The 16,781-nt window shown below is 57.1% G+C and overlaps 1 protein-coding gene across 3 annotated transcripts in view; it reads left to right on the top strand.

The window, feature by feature from the left end:
• Positions 1 to 16,781, top strand: part of TUB (TUB bipartite transcription factor) — an 84,685-nt gene that overhangs the window by 58,048 nt on the left and 9,856 nt on the right. The window contains exons 1-3 of one of the 3 annotated variants that reach the window (XM_082476352.1): positions 4,278 to 4,575; positions 13,648 to 13,699; positions 14,185 to 14,347. In XM_082476352.1, coding sequence (XP_082332478.1) covers positions 4,538 to 4,575; positions 13,648 to 13,699; positions 14,185 to 14,347 — 253 coding nt within the window. In that variant the 5' untranslated portion in view covers positions 4,278 to 4,537. Of the gene's footprint in view, positions 1 to 4,277; positions 4,576 to 13,647; positions 13,700 to 14,184; positions 14,348 to 16,781 lie in introns of those variants that run through there. The other 2 variants (XM_082476353.1, XM_082476354.1) reach the window with 2 other exon arrangements.

Consider the following 16,781-nt stretch of genomic DNA (forward strand, 5'->3'; position numbering starts at 1 on the left):
GACGCACAGGCTCAGTAGTTGTGGCTCACGGGCCTAGCTGCTCTGCGGCATGTGGGATCTTCCCAGACCAGGGCTCGAACCCGTGTCCCCTGCATTGGCAGGCAGATTCTCAACCACTGCGCCGCCAGGGAAGCCCGACATATTGTTTTTAATTCTGCTAGTGGTTACCCTACATTTTTCCACAGACATCAGTAAGCCTATTTATCTCACTTTAATCATGTGTAATGGGGCAGTGGTCTTTGTATATTCTGCAGTTTGAAGGGGGATTTCAGAGGGCGCTCTCTGGCTGTGCATGCATGAGCCACCATCTTGCCATGACATCTGCCCAACAGCTTTGCAAGGCACTGGGCTCTGGTGTAGGGGGTTTCATCTCTGCCTTGGACTTTCCCATTCACCATCTAACAGTTTTCAATACCTCTGGTCTTGTCTCCCTTTATCCTCCATTTTGCTCCCAATTCTCTCTTTCTAAAAGGTACATCTGGACAGGTTACCCTTGGCTTAAAACCCTTTAGTGGTTCCCCACTGGCTGCAGGATAAAATCCAAGCCCCCCAGCTGGGTGCTCAGGGGACCATGTGACCTGACCCTTGTGCCACGCTGAACCACTCACCAATATGCCAGCACATTAGGTGATTTGTACCTAGGTTTGCACTTGCATTGGTCATAGACTCTCGCATCCGCTGCCTTTGTTCATGTCATCCTCTTTGTCTAGAATGCCCTTTGGTAAAAGAGCCCAGGACCACGCCTGGCCAGCCATAGAATCTCAAGAACTGTTAAACTTCCCCCCCACTTCCTTTCTTATCTGTCTATCAAAACCCTCCTCGGGACTTCCCTGGCGGTTCAGTGGTTAAGACTCTGTGCTTCCACTGTAGGGGGGGTGTGGGTTCGATCCCTGGTCAGGGAACTAAGATCCCGCATGCCTTGCAGTGCGGCCAAAAAAAAAAAACAAACCCTCCTCATCCTTCAAGGTCCAATTCAACTGTCATCCTTTCTTATTCTCAGGAAACGCTTGTCCTAACCTGACTCCCCTTCCTTCAGTACCATTGGCTGCTCCCAACACTTTGTACACCTGGATTGTGACTCCAGAACCTTGGTGCTTTCTGTCTCTCCTGCCAAACTGAAAGCTTCCTGAGAGCAGGGTTGAGCCTGACGCCTGCCAAAGTGCTGCATGGACCCTTGAGCCCAGTCGGGTTGAGCTGCTGTTTGGTTGATTGCATTGCCTTCCTCAGAATGCGAGGGTACAATGCCAAGCTACGAGGCAGGACACCTTGGGACCTGGTACCCAATCTGAATAGATATTCTTTTATTACTTATATCCTTTTGCTTCCGAAATTGATGAGAGGTGGCCCACACTCAATAAAACAGTTAAATTAGAAATAGAAAATTTAAGACTCCACATGGAAGTAGCAAGGTGCCAAAATGCTAACCTTCTTCCTTGGATGAACGAGCCTTGCTGAGGGGAGCTTGCACTGGGGTCCTCTCCAGCTGGGATGGCAGATGTGAGGGTCTCCTTCAGGTTGTTTCTGTTCCCATGCATTCTTTCACTCCACTCACAAACTATGCCTATGTTTGAAAATGCCTAAGATGCAACGAGGAGAATTTAAATTCACAGCAAATACCTCATCCTTGAGGAACTGGACAGGTGGTGAGGAGGCCGTGTGGGTTTGCTATGTTTCAGTAGAGATAACCTTGTTCCTGGGCTAAATTTAGAAAGCTTAGGTACTTATTCAAGGGTCAGTGTACAGCACAGCTGTATTTTAATCACAGCTTAGTACAGTATTCTTTACATTGCTTTCTGAAGTGGCTTTTTGGTAGAAGCCAAGGGCCTAGGCTTAAAATGTCAACCAGGGAAGTCATCTAAGCAGCAAAACCCACCACCAGTTCTGAGTTGAGTGTGAACACTCACACATCGCCGTAGAACTCACAGAAGCACCCGCTTAGATCCTCCCCATGCACACACATCAACATACCAACTAACAAATGTTCCTGTGCAGACCCGTTCTGACTGCAGGGACACCTTACACACACACACAGACACACACACACACACACACACACACTCACGCACACATGCATACATTGCACACAGCCCCACTGGCTCCCCCATATCCCATGTGCACACACAGCCTCGGCAGGAAGAGACACGGAGAGCTGTCTTATTTCTGCACCTCACTCTGACTCCAGATTTTGCTCCCTTAGGACAGAACTTAAAGTGCCTATTTAATAGATTCAATTACTCCAGGCTCCTGAGACCTTCCAACTTGATTCTGATTGCTTTAAGGTGTCAGATAATTTGGGAATAAAGGGGAAAAGCAGCCTCAGGTTCTTGAAGAGGAAGTCGTCTAAGCTCATCTCTGAAGTGGTAGCTGCTGATGGTCTGGAGGGTGGGGCTGACCTCTTGCTTCCGTACAGGGTTCTGTCCATAGGTCCTGACAGACAGAGGCCCTCAGGTAGTGATTTGCTATGCTGCCTTGGTCTCCAAGGCAGGGACCAGTCCCTTTCTGCTGCCCCTCCTGGGAGCCCGACAGGGGTGAAAACGGAGGCCCAGGCCAAGTGTCCCAGCAGGCAAGGAAACAGCCCTACTTTTTGCCCCCTGCACCCTACTCTGGGGTGAATTTTTTTGTCTGCTCTCTGTCCCCATTGACAGTGATAGCTCTTGGAGGTTGATAAATAATCAGAGGTCACAGCCTTTGGCAAGCATCGATGCTGTGCCAGACGGAGATGGATATGACCTGTCCACTCCAGAAGCCTGAAGAGGGAGGCTGGCTGTGTGTGCATGCGTGCATGTGCCCTGCAAGAACTGTGATAGGCAGGAGGAAGCTAAGGACAAGGGCTGTGTGTGAATTCTGGCCTCACCATTGACCAGCTGTGTGACTTTGGGCAAGAACTTTGCCTTCTCTGTGCCTTAGTTTCTTCTGCTATAAAATGGGTATGATAATAGCACCTACCTCCTAGGGTGGTTGTGAGGATTACATGAGTTATAGTATATAGCTAGCACCTGATGCGCAGCAAATGCTCCAGATGTCCTGGTTATTGTTTTTATAGCAAATGGGTCAGGCTGCAAGGCTGGCAAAGTCCTGGGGTGGGGAGTCCCAGCTGTGGACCCAGGGCAGCAGGATGGGGCCCTCCCTCAGCCCATCTGGCTGTCCTTACACTCTCTCCCCACCAGTCAGGCAGTCAAAGGATCCCACATGGACACTCTTCTGGCATGGTTGGGGGGATGGCACTGCTGAATCCAGGGTACACATGAGGACACCCACCTGCAGTGTGGAGACGGTGCCCCTCAGCAGACCCCTCCAAGATCTCCTGGTCTCTCCTCCCTGCTTCTGCCGGCCCTGCTGTGGACTTGCTGTCCTTCACCTCAACATGCCACAGTTTGCTTTAAAGTTGGTGCTTGTCACAGCCAGGACCTCCTCAGTGCTCAGAGACTTTAAGATTATCTTTGTTGAGAGGTTTTTGCCTCCATTTAAGTGTGGCCCTTAGAAAGGGCTTTGGAGGGCAGAGGCCCTGGTTCCTTTTCAGCTCCATGGCTGTCAAGCTTTATGTCCTTGGGCATCTTAGCCTTCCTGAGGCTTTATTTTCTGGGAAACAGGAACAACTACTTGCCTCTCAAGGCTGTTGTGGAGATTAAGTAAAATAAATTTACAAGGGCTGGGGACGCAATAGACGGTAAATGTATCCTTGTCTTGACTCCTATAGCTTAGAGGGGAAGGACTCCTCCGGAATGAGGAAACACCTCCTTTACTAAAACCAAAGAAAGAAGGTTCCCCCGGCGGCATGTGAGAACTGGAGGCGGCAGGGAAGGGGGGAACGTCAGCCTCCATGCTTCGGACCTGAAAGTTCCCCAGGACCTCTTTCGGTCTTTTTTGGCATCATTCCCTTCCTATACAACTGGGTCCCACCCCCTACTTCTCCCCTCCCCCTCCATTTGAGCATAGGTTTCCCATCCCTTAGTGGAGATAGGTAGGCCAGGTAGGCAGGTGTTAGAATTATCCCCGTTTCACAGGAGAAACTCAGGCTTGAGGTCGGAGACCCGCCCAGTGACAGCGCCTGTTCACCCAAAGTGGGCTCAGGCGCGGTCACCTGTGCGGAGCCTGCGGACCCGGGCTTTCGGTGAGGGGGATGGGGGCGTCTGGGACGCCGGAGCCGGTCTGGGGGTGGGGTCTCCGCCGGGGGCGGGGCGAGGGAGGAGGGGGCGGGCCGCCGCCGCCACCACGCAGAGCTCGGGCCCTGGGCGCGGAACCCAGCCCCTCTGGCGGCGTCGGGCGGTGCGGACGGCCTCTCCCGCCTTCACGCGCGCGCACGCCCGCCCGCGGCGGCCCCGCGCACTCCGCCGCTTCGCCCATCGAGCCGCGCAGGCAGTCGCTCGCCGAGCCCGCGGCCGGGGCCCTGGCGTGCAGCGCGGGCCTCGGCGGGGCCCAGCGCCCCGGCCCGGGAGGATGCGGCCCTGGGCGGCCCGGGAGCTGAGCAGGGCCCCCGCGCCGGCCCCCGCGGGCCCCGGCCTCCGGAGCCGCAGCTGCCGCCCCGCCCCCGAGAGACATGACTTCCAAGCCGCATTCCGACTGGATTCCCTACAGGTACGCGGGCGCCGGCCCCCACCTTCTCTTCGACTGGGGGGCTCGGGCCTGGCCCACCACCCTCCAACGCTGAGGGCTTGGGGCAGGGTCGAGGGTGCCGGGCCAAGGTGCCCACCACCCCGAACTCGGAGCGCAGGGCTGGCTGGGGACACTGGACTGGGGCGCAGGGCAGCTGTACCCTCCTCATCTGGCCGAGCCCCGGGGGCGCGGGTTGGAGGCTCTGGGCCTTCCTGCCCCAACTTTGGGGGCCCCAGTGGACTGAACTAGCCTGCTCCGCTCCCCCACTTATCCGCCGGGGCTGCTGGAAGAGGCCAGTGCTCTGGGCCTGTGTGGGCCTTGTTGGGGCAGTCAGTGCCATGTGGCCGCCTGGGGAGGGAGTGAACGGTGCTGAGCCCCCTCCTAGGCCTAGCACACCGGTCTTACGCCAGTATAGCAGCGTACACACACCCATACATCTGCAGGCATGCATCCACAGGACCAAAGACTCTCCTGCTGGTCGGTTCACACACTCAGGGCATGAATTCCTGGAGACAGTCAATCCGAACCTAAAGCGCGCGCGCGTGCGCACACACACACACACACACACACACACACACACACACTGATTCTCGGGCTCACACAGGTGTACTCCTGCCTATCCGTGCACATACACATCCTATATTTGGGGAATACCTGCCTCCCACTACCCACACACAAGACTACTCATATCTTTCAGAGAGTCAGAAATCCACTTGCTAACTGGTTTATACCTGGACACACACCAACTCACAATACATGAGAACTGCTTTCACGTGCACCAGAACACCTAGGAACCCAGGCACACTCAGGGAAGTATGGCCACCTGATGTTCCCTGATGCTGTGGTCTGTCCCAAGGACAGCTGGGCTTTCCTGCCTGTGTGGAGGTCGGGGTGGGGGAGGGGTCCCTGGGGCTTGCACAGGTGCAGGCCTTTCTACATCCACTCTACTCCATTCTCTTCATTACCACTGGAAAAGAGCTCATTGCCATGGCAGCACCAGATCCTTGGCCACCCATTGGCTCCTTGGTTGCCATGGGCTACGGGGCTATCTCCAGGCCTCCCCTGAGAGGCATGTGTGTAAAAGGGGTGCCCGCTGCTAAGGTCCACTATGTTCTTGCTGGCCCAGGTGCACATGCTTGTGGCTGGTAGGCACAGACTCTCCAGACCTGCCTTGTAACGCAGCCTACCCTCAAAGGGAACTGATTCCAGTCACTGATAGAAAATAATTCTGACAGAGCTTTTCTATGAGTCTGTCCAGACAGCATCCAAAATGGAAACCAGCTGAAACCGCCTGAGGCTTGTTAAAAGCAGATCCTTCTACAAACAAGCACCTGTCACTGGCCTGGGGATTCAGAGTTTCTCTTGAGAATTGTTGTTGTCTCTAATCTGAGCACCTTTGGGGGTTTCAGGGCTTCCCAAGTTAGAATTTGTGGGTGCCCCTCCCACCAACACACACACGTGTGTGCACACACACAGGTCAACCCAGGGTTTCCGGCAGATGTATACAATCACACCTCAGAGTCTCACATAGACCAGGAGATTCTCCCATCAGGGGACCGGGGCTGTGCTGACTCAGGAGGGCTGTCACCCTGCACAGGGCATCCCGGCTGGGGGCACAAGTCCTTTCCGGTGCGTCCTGGCCTTCTTGACACATGTGGGCTAAGGACCTTCTAGAAGACAGTGCCGCCACACAGAGTATCATTAACCTTTTCTAATCACCCAGCAGAGGTGCCTGGACAGTGCCTGTGGGCTCAGAGGCCTCTAGTGCTGTGGAAGTACCTGAACGGGGGTGCTGATGGCAGGGTGGTGGCCACAGACTAACTCAGGAGGCAGGGAGGACAGGGGAAGCACATGGGGCTGGGATATGACGGCGTGTTTAGGATATGGCAAGCTGGGGGCCAGGCCAGATCGTGGTTCAAGAAAGCCTCTCCCAGGAGCCAAGGACCAAAGCAACTTGTAGAGTGAGTACACAGGTCTTAGAGAAAGTCTGCCTCAAACTGGGGAGGCTTAAGCCTGCCTCTGGGAAAGAGGGCCCTAGGGAGGTCGGGTCGTCTCTGGAAAATGGCTCTGTCCTCCGGCGGCGAGTGCCCAGGCACTGGCATCCTGCAGAGAGTGATTTGGCACTTGCCCCAGCCTAGGCCCAGCAATCCCATCCCCTCATTCCTTTCTTGAGCCCACACACTCCATCTGGAGCACAGAATCCTGCCACCCCGAAGCCCAGCCCCAACGAGCAGCTTGGCATCCTTGTGGCCCTGCCCTGTGCACTGTCCCAGGGCTCTGCCACCCTGCCTTCTTGCTCTGTGGCAGGGAGGGTAGGTGTCTAGCTGGGGGCGGGCTGTAGTCAGAAGTTGCCAGACTCTCTCCTGCCTTGCTGGGGTCTTTCTGAGCCTGCACTGTGCCTGGGAAAGCACTGGAGTTGGGTGTAGACTTCCAGAATGGGGAGATCTGGCTGAGAGGAGATGCAAATTGCCTTTTGCACTAGCAGGGCTGCTGATTGCAGTCAAAGCCACATGCCTGCCTGATTACAGAGAAAACTGGGACAGAAGGCGGCAAGGCAGTGCACTTGCAGATGAGGGGGATGGGTACTTGTGCACGTGTTTTCGTGTGGGGTTTCCCTCATGTCAGAACTGGAATGTGCCATTTGGCTTGGGGACCAGAGGTCGGTCGATATCTCGTTAGCTCTCCTGGTGAGGGTTCTGCTGTCTCTGTGGTGGTTGCACCTGCATCCCCTGGGCCCGGCTCCTTTTCTTTGAAGCAGTGACAGCTGGTGATAATCATCTTAAGGGTAATTGTGACTCAGTTTATAATGATCACGGATTAATCTCACATTCCGACTTAGAAGGGAGCCATTTAGTTTATAAAGTGTAACAATTGGAATAGCTTTTTGCCTTTTTTTCTATTATTACTACTACTGGTTTCTATTTCTGCCATTGTCTTCACCTGTGTTCTTGAGGAGCATTAACTGTCCCTGGTTCATGATTTTACAACTTTTTATGGGTTGTAGGTGGCGCGCCGAGAGTCAGGAAAGCCTGCTGCCCACAGGTGTATTGGAGGGTGGGAGTGATGGCCAGCCCTGTCCTCAGTGCTCTGTCTGCACGGTCCTGCGGCCGTTGCCCGGTGTCTCCCTCACCGGGCCGTGCACTCCTGGAGACCAGGGACTGCCTCTGGAGAGCAACCTGTTTGCCTGGCATGACCCAGCATGGACATGATGCCCACTACTTTGAATCAAAGTGGCATCCCCAGGTAGATTTTAGGACTTCCTGGCTTTCCTGGTGCCACACCTGTGTTCTCAGCACACCTGAGGGCTGCAGTACTCTCCCCTCACAACGGGGCTTTCTCAGTGCTGCTGGAAAAGCACAGCTCTAGGTCAGAGAATGAGAACCTCAGGCAGGAGTGGCCCTCACAGGCTGTCCAGTCCTCTGTGTGAATGCTCCCTGTAGCATCCCTGTGAACAACCTCCGTTCAGGTGGACGAGAACGTTAGAAAATTCTATGTTGCGGTGGTGAGCCTAAGCCCGTCTCTGGGTTTCCCCTCCTCTTGGTCCTCGTTAAGATCCTCCTGGTACGTCTCACTCTGCTTACTGGGGAATGGAGTTAAACAAGACTCTGCTTAAGCAAGACTCTGAGTCTTTCAGTTCTCCCTCTGGGAGGAGCCTCAGAGGTGCCCAGACTCTGGCCCCCTGCTTCACTTCTGGCAACAGGAAGGAAGAGCAGAATCTCTGCTCCTAGTTCCACAGGGAGTCTCTCTCCTCTCCCACCCTGAGCGTCTTTGGGAAGTCTTCTTGCTGCTGCCTGGGGTGGAAGGAGCAGGACGCACAAGGTTGACAGATGATTCAGGGAGCAGGGATCCTGCGGATGCCCTCAGATCGGTCTCTGCCCTCCTCCAGCACGGATCCTGGAGCCGCAGGCAGGGTCCTGGGTGTGGCCTGTCCAGGTGTCCAGCACCGAGCAGAGTGAGGCTTTTATTTCCTCTCTCTGGACCTCTGCTCCTGTCGCTGCCCTCCAGGCCTCACCACCCCATGGGATGGCTTTGATACCGATCCATCACCTCAAGGCCTCTGTAAACAAAACCGCAAAGTCTTTCATCAGGCTGATGTCAAGCCCTGTCTCCTCCATTCTGCCTGCGTGGGAAGACCTGGGTTTGGGGGCCCATCTGTAAGACTTGACCACTTCCTGTTAGGTTTCCAGGGTCTTCTGAGTTCATACTCTCTTAGTGAACAGTTAGTATCTCTTCTACTTTGTGTCACCCGTAAGTCTGCTGAGAGGGCTGCGTTGTGTCAGGTCATCGATAAACTCGCTAACCAAGAGAAACATGATGCTAGAAACCTCCTTTGATGATGGCGTGACCCATTGTTGCCAGAACCTTTGTCCGTCTGACTGGCCTAGCACACCGCTTACGTGGCTTTGTCTCGCCCGCATGGTATCGCTGCCGGTCCCTGCAGCTCCACGCGGAAGCCTGGCTGCACTGTCCTCCTGTCTTTTCCGATAGGTCCGCGGACGTGTGCCCTGCCTTGCTGGCACACTTGGCCTTGCTCCTAATCCTAATGGTCATGTCCCTTCTAGCTATTCAGTCGACCCCTTCCACAGTCTTACCTGGGGCCACACTGATCTGCACACTATAATTTCTTCCCCCCTCTGAACAGAAGGCTGTGTTTGCATGCTTCCAGCCTTAGAGCAGCTCCGAAGTTTCTTTTTTGTTCTTTAGAGATCCCCAGCTCTGGCTCCTGGTCTCTATTTGCATGGCTGAGCATTAGAATCACCTGAGTCACTTGCTTTAAAAAAGGAAGTGTAAGGTGGAGGATTCATTCTGGGGCATCTTCCCCAGCAGGTCTGAATTATCAAGGGAGGCTGAGTGCCCCCAGCAGTTTGGATTCACCTGGTAAGGTTGGGAGCCAGTGGCTGGAATGGAGACGCCTCGTCCTGGGAGGCTGGAACTCTTGTGAGCAGCGTAGTCCTCTCCCTTCTGGAGCTGCCCCACCCCCATTCAGCCCCCACCGTGTGTCTTTCCCGCGATGTTCCAGTTAGCCACTCGGCAGCAGAAGCCACAGATCTAGACATGCTGGGTGGGCGGGTGGGGTCTGGCATTCGCCACAGACTCTGCAGCCAGGCACATTGGGTGGTCTTTCCTCCCCTGACAGCCCACTTCCCTGATTGCCTGAATCCAGCAGGGGCAGGTTCCACTGTGACTGAGGGGAAGGAAGGAGGGCAGAGGGCGGGGAGTGGGCATGGAGAGTGGGTCTGCCCTGAGGTTGGCCTGGCCGCCAGGCCTCTGGTCAGCTCTGGTGGATTAGCTGCAGCATGGAGGTGGGGTCTAAGAGAGGGGGCACCCGGCTTCCTAACTATGTTGGCCAAGTCTGGCTTTTCCAGCCATGGGAGAAATGTCCCTGACTCTTTTGTTGTCACACATGGTTCACTCTTCGGATACCTGTCTGGCGCCTCAGAAGAAGCAAGGGGATGTGGAGGGGCTGTCTCCTGGGAGGTGAGGGTGCCACTTGGTTGGCCTTTCACAGAGCAAATGGACGGGTGGACACAGCAGACCAGGTTTCTCTGGCCTTCATGAGCCAGTGACTGGTGTTTCCCTGGGCCTCCCTGGTCTGCCCCTCAGCAAGAGGTGACCGTCGTGAAGGAGCCGCCAGGGTCAGCTGGGAGACCCATCCATCAGTGCCCTGTCTCCTGTCTGAGTCTCCTGGCGGGGCTGCAGCTGGCAGCCTGGGCTTGGCAGTGGTTCCATAATAGGAGGCCGAGTCATTAAAAAGCCATTATTGTCTGCACTCAGGGTTATCGTTTAGTGCTGTCTAGAACAGTGCGGTCAGAAAGAGGCAGGCCTGGGTGTGTCCTGAGGAAGGAAGATGCCTAGGAGAGATTCCGTCATAGGAGATGGGAAGGCAGGGACATCTGGTGCACGGGGAGGGCAGGGGGACTGGGCCTGCTGCGGAGGAGAGAGGAGCTTTGGTTCTGCTCTCCCTGGAGACGGCCATCATTGTTGTCATTGTTCAGCTGTGTGCAGGGGATTCTTTGTCATTCACCAGGGACAGATGTTGTGCGCTCCGTATACATTGTTGTTGGGCAGAAACACCACCCGGTACAAGCTTGCCTATGCTGGGTGAGTGTGGTCCACCTGGTGCCTTTGCGGCTCTCCTGGAAACGCCGTGCTGTGCCAGGAGCCTGCTGTCCGGCACGTGGTGCTGCCCACTCTCGGAGCCGCCTCATTTAGCTGGGTTGTCGGCCCTCCTGGATGGGTCTTGCTCAGCCAGGCATGTTCTTGTTCACCAAGCACGTGTTGCTTCTCCCCAGCCCTGCATCCTCCACTCCTGCAGCGTGCCTGGTGGTGAGGGAAGAGGTGGGCGGCTCTCCAGGCACTTCTGGGGTATCCGAGTTTTTGGAATCTCTTCCGAAGCCTCACCCTTGTGTTCATCCATCTTTCTTTGAAGGCCAGTGACTAAGTCCATTCTACCTATAATCGTACCTTCTGACCAGTGTTACTAAAGCCTAAGGCTGTTTGTCATTCTCCCCCATCAGGGAATGGGGTGGAGACAGAGGAAGAGGAAGTGATGCTTTCATGGAACTGCGTGCCAAGTCCATGGCAGTGGGACAGTGGCCTGTGGTAGGAAGACGTCCTCCCCGCATGGATGAGGACATGAGGGGAGCACTGGCTGGAACCACCTTTTGTCAGTCGAGCAGCCACTGTGACCAGCAGTTTGGAGGTGGCATTGCTAATGTGAGCTTACCTCTCAGTGGGATGTCGCCCCTTCATATTAGGGGTCAGTGCCTTTCATGGTGTCGGCACCATGGAAATAATCGTCTGTGTCCTGCTCAGCCAAGCCCAGGGCTAGGACGACCCAGATGACTGCCCCCGGCCCTGCCCTGTGAGAGTGCAGTGGCTTGCGTCATCCCAGTGAGCCAGGAAGTGGCCTCTCCTGCTGGCAGGAAGGGGAGGAGCCAGCACTGCCTTGTGGAGGTGACATGGGCTCCTGTGGCTCAACCACCAGCACATGCCTGAGATGGCAGGCCACCCCGTGTGGGCCAGGCACAGAGCTTGGCAAGCAGGGCGCAGTTGGATTTCAGGCCCCGTTGCTCCTCTCGGCCAGGTGGCACACAGAGCCAGACTGTAGTTGTCACCCATATCCTGGAAGCCACAGACCACAGTGCACAGTGGTGTTTGCACACTCACCCTTTGAAGATGTTTTGCCCTTGCATTCTCCATGGAGGTGGAGAGACAAGAGGAGGAGTTGTAGCCTCTCGGACCTGACAGGGCTCCCAGGCATCCTGCTCACCCTGGTGCCCCCCTCCAGCCTGCGGTGCGGCCTTCTGTGATGGGATACTCACCACCCCAGCCAGCTGGGATTTTTCAGAGCTATTCCTGTCCTCTGGGCCTGGCATTGCCCTCAGGGAGGCCATGTGCCGCTGTGCGCTCTTAGGCAGGTGGGCTACTTTAGGCAGACTGAGGCCTTGACTAGAAGCATGTCTGTTGACTAGTGTGTTCTCCTGTGCTCTGGCAGCTGAGGGTTTGGCGAATGGGGCTGTTCTGTGCAGGGCCCCAGATCACAACTGGGGCTCCTCTTGCGTGTAGAGCAGCCCATGGGCATCAGGAAAGTCCTTCCCAGATGTCAAGTAGGTAGGACAGCTGCTAGTTCAAAGTATGCATGCAGTCTTCACAGGTTGTGGCCAGGGAGGTGGCAAAGCCAGAGGTGGGCGGTGGGCTGTCTGCAGTCCATGGACTGGCTGCCCCCCTTTGGCTGGCTTCCCCGGCACAGGTAGTTTGCCTGAGCGGAGACGACGCTTCAGGTCGATTGTTCCAGTTGGAAAGGGCTACTGCTGTCAGAAGTAGGTGGAAATGCTTCACCTTGTCTTCAGGGTGATGTGACCTCATCTTTCCCCCGTACGTGTGTACTGTACTCAGCTACACACAAGCACACCCACCTCTTAAACGGGCGTCTGCATGCATATATGTTCAGGTATGTGCTTACACATGTAGATGCCCTCACACATTTGGACATCTCCCAGTGCACACGCATGAGATATTCCTACAGCCTCACACACAAACCCAACAACACACTTGGACATACCTGTGCAGGCATCCACACAAGGTCTGATTCACGGGCAGGCTCTGGAATAACTGGGCCAGGGCAGCCTGGGGTTCCCAGAGCTCAGATCCTCAGGCTCCAACCCCACCCCATGCAGCTGTCCTGACCTTGGCGTTATAGGTTTGGGCCTAGGTCTCGTGCATGTGTCTTAGACTAGAAACAAAGTTAAGTGGTTGGGGATCCCTACTTGTGCTCTGCCTTACTTGGCGGCAGAGCTGGTCTGTGTGAGATGACGCTGCCCGTCCCAACGTCATAGGTAGGGGCTCAAGGATTTGATGCCCTGCAGCCGCCCACACTGTGTCTGTGGCCAGGGAAAGGGCCTGGTGGCCGGCTGCTGGGCTGTGCGTTGTTGTGCTGTGTCTGCCCTGCGCACATCTGCACCCAGCCCTAGCCACGTCCCGAGGGACTGGTCGGTGTCATAGTTTCACTCTCCCAAGTGAGGGACCTTCAGTCCTCTTTAAGTGGGGGGGGGTGGGCAATGTCAGCATTTCCACTTTACCACCTGGAGAGCCAGGAGTTTGCCTTAAACAGATGGGGAGAGAGTCTGCTTCGGAAGACCCAACCTCCACCAGAAGGGACGGAAAGATGGAGCTGGAGGGACAGGCCCTTGGGTCTGAAGCCCAGCCTCGGGCCTGGCTTGTGCCTGATGCCCCTGGATCTCAGTCAGGCCTGGCCCTGCTCATGGGCCCAAGGGGAGTGTCTCCTCTATATTTACTGGGGCAGGGCGGACTGGGAAGTCCTTGGGGAGCAGGCATCCCAGCAGGAGATAAGTCCCCAAAGCGGCAGAAAGATGGCTCATGGCTTCCTGTCTCAAGCTGGTTCCCAGATAGTAGCTTCACCCTTCCTCCCCCTCCCATGCCCAGCAGCCATGACGGGAGGGGTTTAAAGAGACCAGACGTTGCTGGGGGTGGCCTCTGGGCTGTCCTGGCTCCTTGTGGGCAGGCCCTGAATACTCGTCTCTCCGTCCGCAGTGTCTTAGATGATGAGGGCAGCAACCTGAGGCAGCAGAAGCTTGACCGGCAGGTGAGTGAGGCTGGAGCCGGGCGGAAGGGTGGTGAGCACTGGCTGTCCCGGCCAGAGTCTGGGCTGGGGTCTCCGAGGGCCGGGGGGAGGGCTGTCCTGCTTCCTGGGGTGATCCTGTTTGGTGGGGAGAGGGGGCCCTCCCAGGAGAAGAGAGGCGAGCTCTCTCCTTTACCAGCTCGGCATTAGCACTGCCCCGGCATCTGGGGCTTCTGCCGGCAGGCAGCTTGGGTGACCGCAGTTGGACGTCTGTGCTGTGATCCTGCCAGGGCAGCTGCCTGGGCTGACACTTGCCGGCTTCCGCTGGACCCCACGTCTTGGGGCACCAAGAACATGAGGCCAGAGTGGGCTATGGACCGCACTGTGACCTCTAGAACTGAGCCGAGCGAGCAGGTCCTCTCCGGTCCCAGTCTGGGCGCCTTCCCTTGGGTGAGGCGGTCGCCCTCTCGGGGCCCGCCAACCCCGGTGCTTGTCCGCTGCCTCTGTAGCGCGCCCTGCTGGAGCAGAAGCAGAGGAAGAAGCGCCAGGAGCCGCTGATGGTGCAGGCCAACGCCGACGGGCGGCCCCGGAGCCGGCGGGCCCGGCAGTCGGAGGAGCAGGCCCCCCTGGTGGAGTCCTACCTCAGCAGCAGCGGCAGCGCCAGCTACCAAGGTACCCCCGCCCTCGGGACAGCCTGGGGAGGCCCCTGCGCTGCAGCTTTAGGCCCCGGCACTGCTTTGGGCAGCCCCTCCGGGACTTCCTGCTGACCTGGGTAGGTGGGGGGCTCATCCTGTCAGGGGTGCCCAGGCCGAGCACGGCTCCCAGCCCAGGTGCGCAGCTGAGCGGGGCAGGCGGAGGGAGGCTGGGACCTGGAGCCCTGGGCTCCTGAGCCAGGTGCTGGGGCCAGAAGGTACAGCTTGATGGACCCGGGAGTTCAAAAGCCCAGGTTTCTGATCTGAGACATTTCCCTGGGAGCAGGAGGCAGCTCCCAGGAGCAGAAGGGTCAGCTCCCGCCAGCATTCTGCCTCCTGAGAGGGGTCCATCTCAGCTTCCTGCCTGCCCAGTGCCTCTTGTGACAGACACCTGTTGCCTCCCCGCCCTGGGCTCCCCAGCCCTCAGTGCCCTGGCTTCCGGCCTGCAGGTGCCTGCACGGAGCCGTGGTAGCCAGCAGCCTCCCGTCTTCGTACACTCTGGTTCTCAGCAGAGTGCCCTGGGCAGGGGACTCCCTGCAGCTCATCCTGGGCGCGGGGACGGGGTGGCTCCGTTGCAGCCCAGTGCTCAGCACCCTCCGTCCTGCTCAGGACCCCAGGCTGAGCGGAGGGTTGGTCTCTCTGAGCCTGAAAGGAGGACTCAGACTCAGTCCCCACTGCCCCCTGCTGGTGCCAGCAACCACGGTGGCTTCTCCATCAGCTAGTGACTCTAAGAAGGTTGCAGGCATCTGGCTTTTGCAGCTGGAAGCAGCCACGGTGTTCCCCTCCTCTGCGGCTTCCTCAGGGCCTGCTGCCTCCAGCCACTTCAGTCTATTGGTCGTTGCCTCGCCTCGGGGCCCCTTCACAGCAACGCCCCTGTGTGCTTCAGTTCAGCAGCTGGGGCCACAGCTGGTGTGTCTGTGCTCCACCTGAGAAGCCCTTCAGAGGAGGGGACAGTCTCTGGGAGGCAGTCCCAGCTCTGCTGCACATGGAACTGGCCTCCGGCCCCACCCTAACCTGGCCGCCTTCTCCGCACGCTTTGTCTGTGGGTGCTGCCCCAAGGGTGGCGGAAGTGCCTTGCAGAGAAGGCCCCCGCTGTTCTGCATCCAGTGGAGGCTGGCATCACTGCCCCGGCCTTGCCAAGCCTGGCATCTGGCCATCCAAGGCTACCCGTGGGAGGGGAGCCTGCTCCTGGGACTTCGGGCCCTGCCAGTTCGCGCCAGAGCCAACGTCTTGAGGCTTTGAGAGAGTCTGGCAGGTCACAGCTGTGCGGTCACTTTGGCAGGTGTTTCTTGAGCACCGACTGTGTGCCGGGTAGGACCAGCCCCGCAGAAAGACTGCAGCCCCTCTGAGACAGAGCGAACGGTCCAGGTCAGAAGACAGCTTGCTCGCTTGTCATCTGCTCGCTGGTCCCCGTGAGCGAGTCACTTACCTTCTCTGGGTCCGTTTCCTGCCCTGAAAAGTGAGGAAAATTGTGTCTCAGGGCTTTGAAAGTTGAAGCAGCCATGGTGTGTTCCAAGAGCCAGTAAGCTGAATGCTGTCCCCCGCTGAGACTCCAGACCGGGCTGAGTCTTCACGGGACCGGGCTTCCCCAGCTCTGCGGAGGCTGCTTACCCAGCTGGCTGACCTGGGATTCCGGTTTCCAGGAGCCCCGCCCGCCCTGCCCCCTGTGGTCTCCGCTGCCTCCTGCTCTGCCCTCTGCTGGCTCTTGGTGTTACATACAAGGGGATCATTCTCAGAGGAAGATGAGGGAGTTTGACATAAGTCAGAACTGACAGTTTATCCCAGTGATGAGTTTCTGACCTACTGGCCATGCTCATTCACGTTGTATATTTACCCAGTGCTTAAATATTTATTGAGGGTCTATTCGTGTCGGGCTCTGGATTAGAGGCTGGGGGTCCAGGGTGAGCACACACGGATGTGGTCTCTGTTCTCTTATGGACCTTAAGGTCTAGGAGGAGAGAGAGAATGAAATAGATTGTTATAGGTGTGCTTTGCAGAAAGAAGCCGGGCCCAGTGAGTGAATGGCAGAGAGCCTGCTCCCAGGCTAGCGGCCAGAGAAGGGCTTCCCCGAGGAGATGATGTCTGAGCTGGAATCTGCGGGATGAATGGGAGTTAGTGGGAGCGTGGGCGGGAGCAATGAGGGCGGTTCAGGCGGTGAGACAGCAAGAGCAAGGCCCCGTGGCAGGAGGGAGTCCAGGACGTACAAGGCACTGGAAGAGCCTGGTGTGCCTGGGACGTGGGGTGCCCCGGAGCTGAGGAGTGTGCAGTTAGGCCGAGGGGAAGGCCAGACTTGCAGGAGGATGTCGGTGGTCATCGTAAGAGCACTGAGAAACCACCCAAGGACCTTGAGCAGATTGGGGTTCTGATGTGTGGAGAGCGTGGAGACACCCAGCAGTGGCCCTTCCGAGACCCCG

The sequence above is a fragment of the Balaenoptera physalus genome (assembly GCF_965194825.1).
Source record: "Balaenoptera physalus genome assembly, chromosome: 10".
NCBI lineage: Eukaryota > Metazoa > Chordata > Mammalia > Artiodactyla > Balaenopteridae > Balaenoptera > Balaenoptera physalus.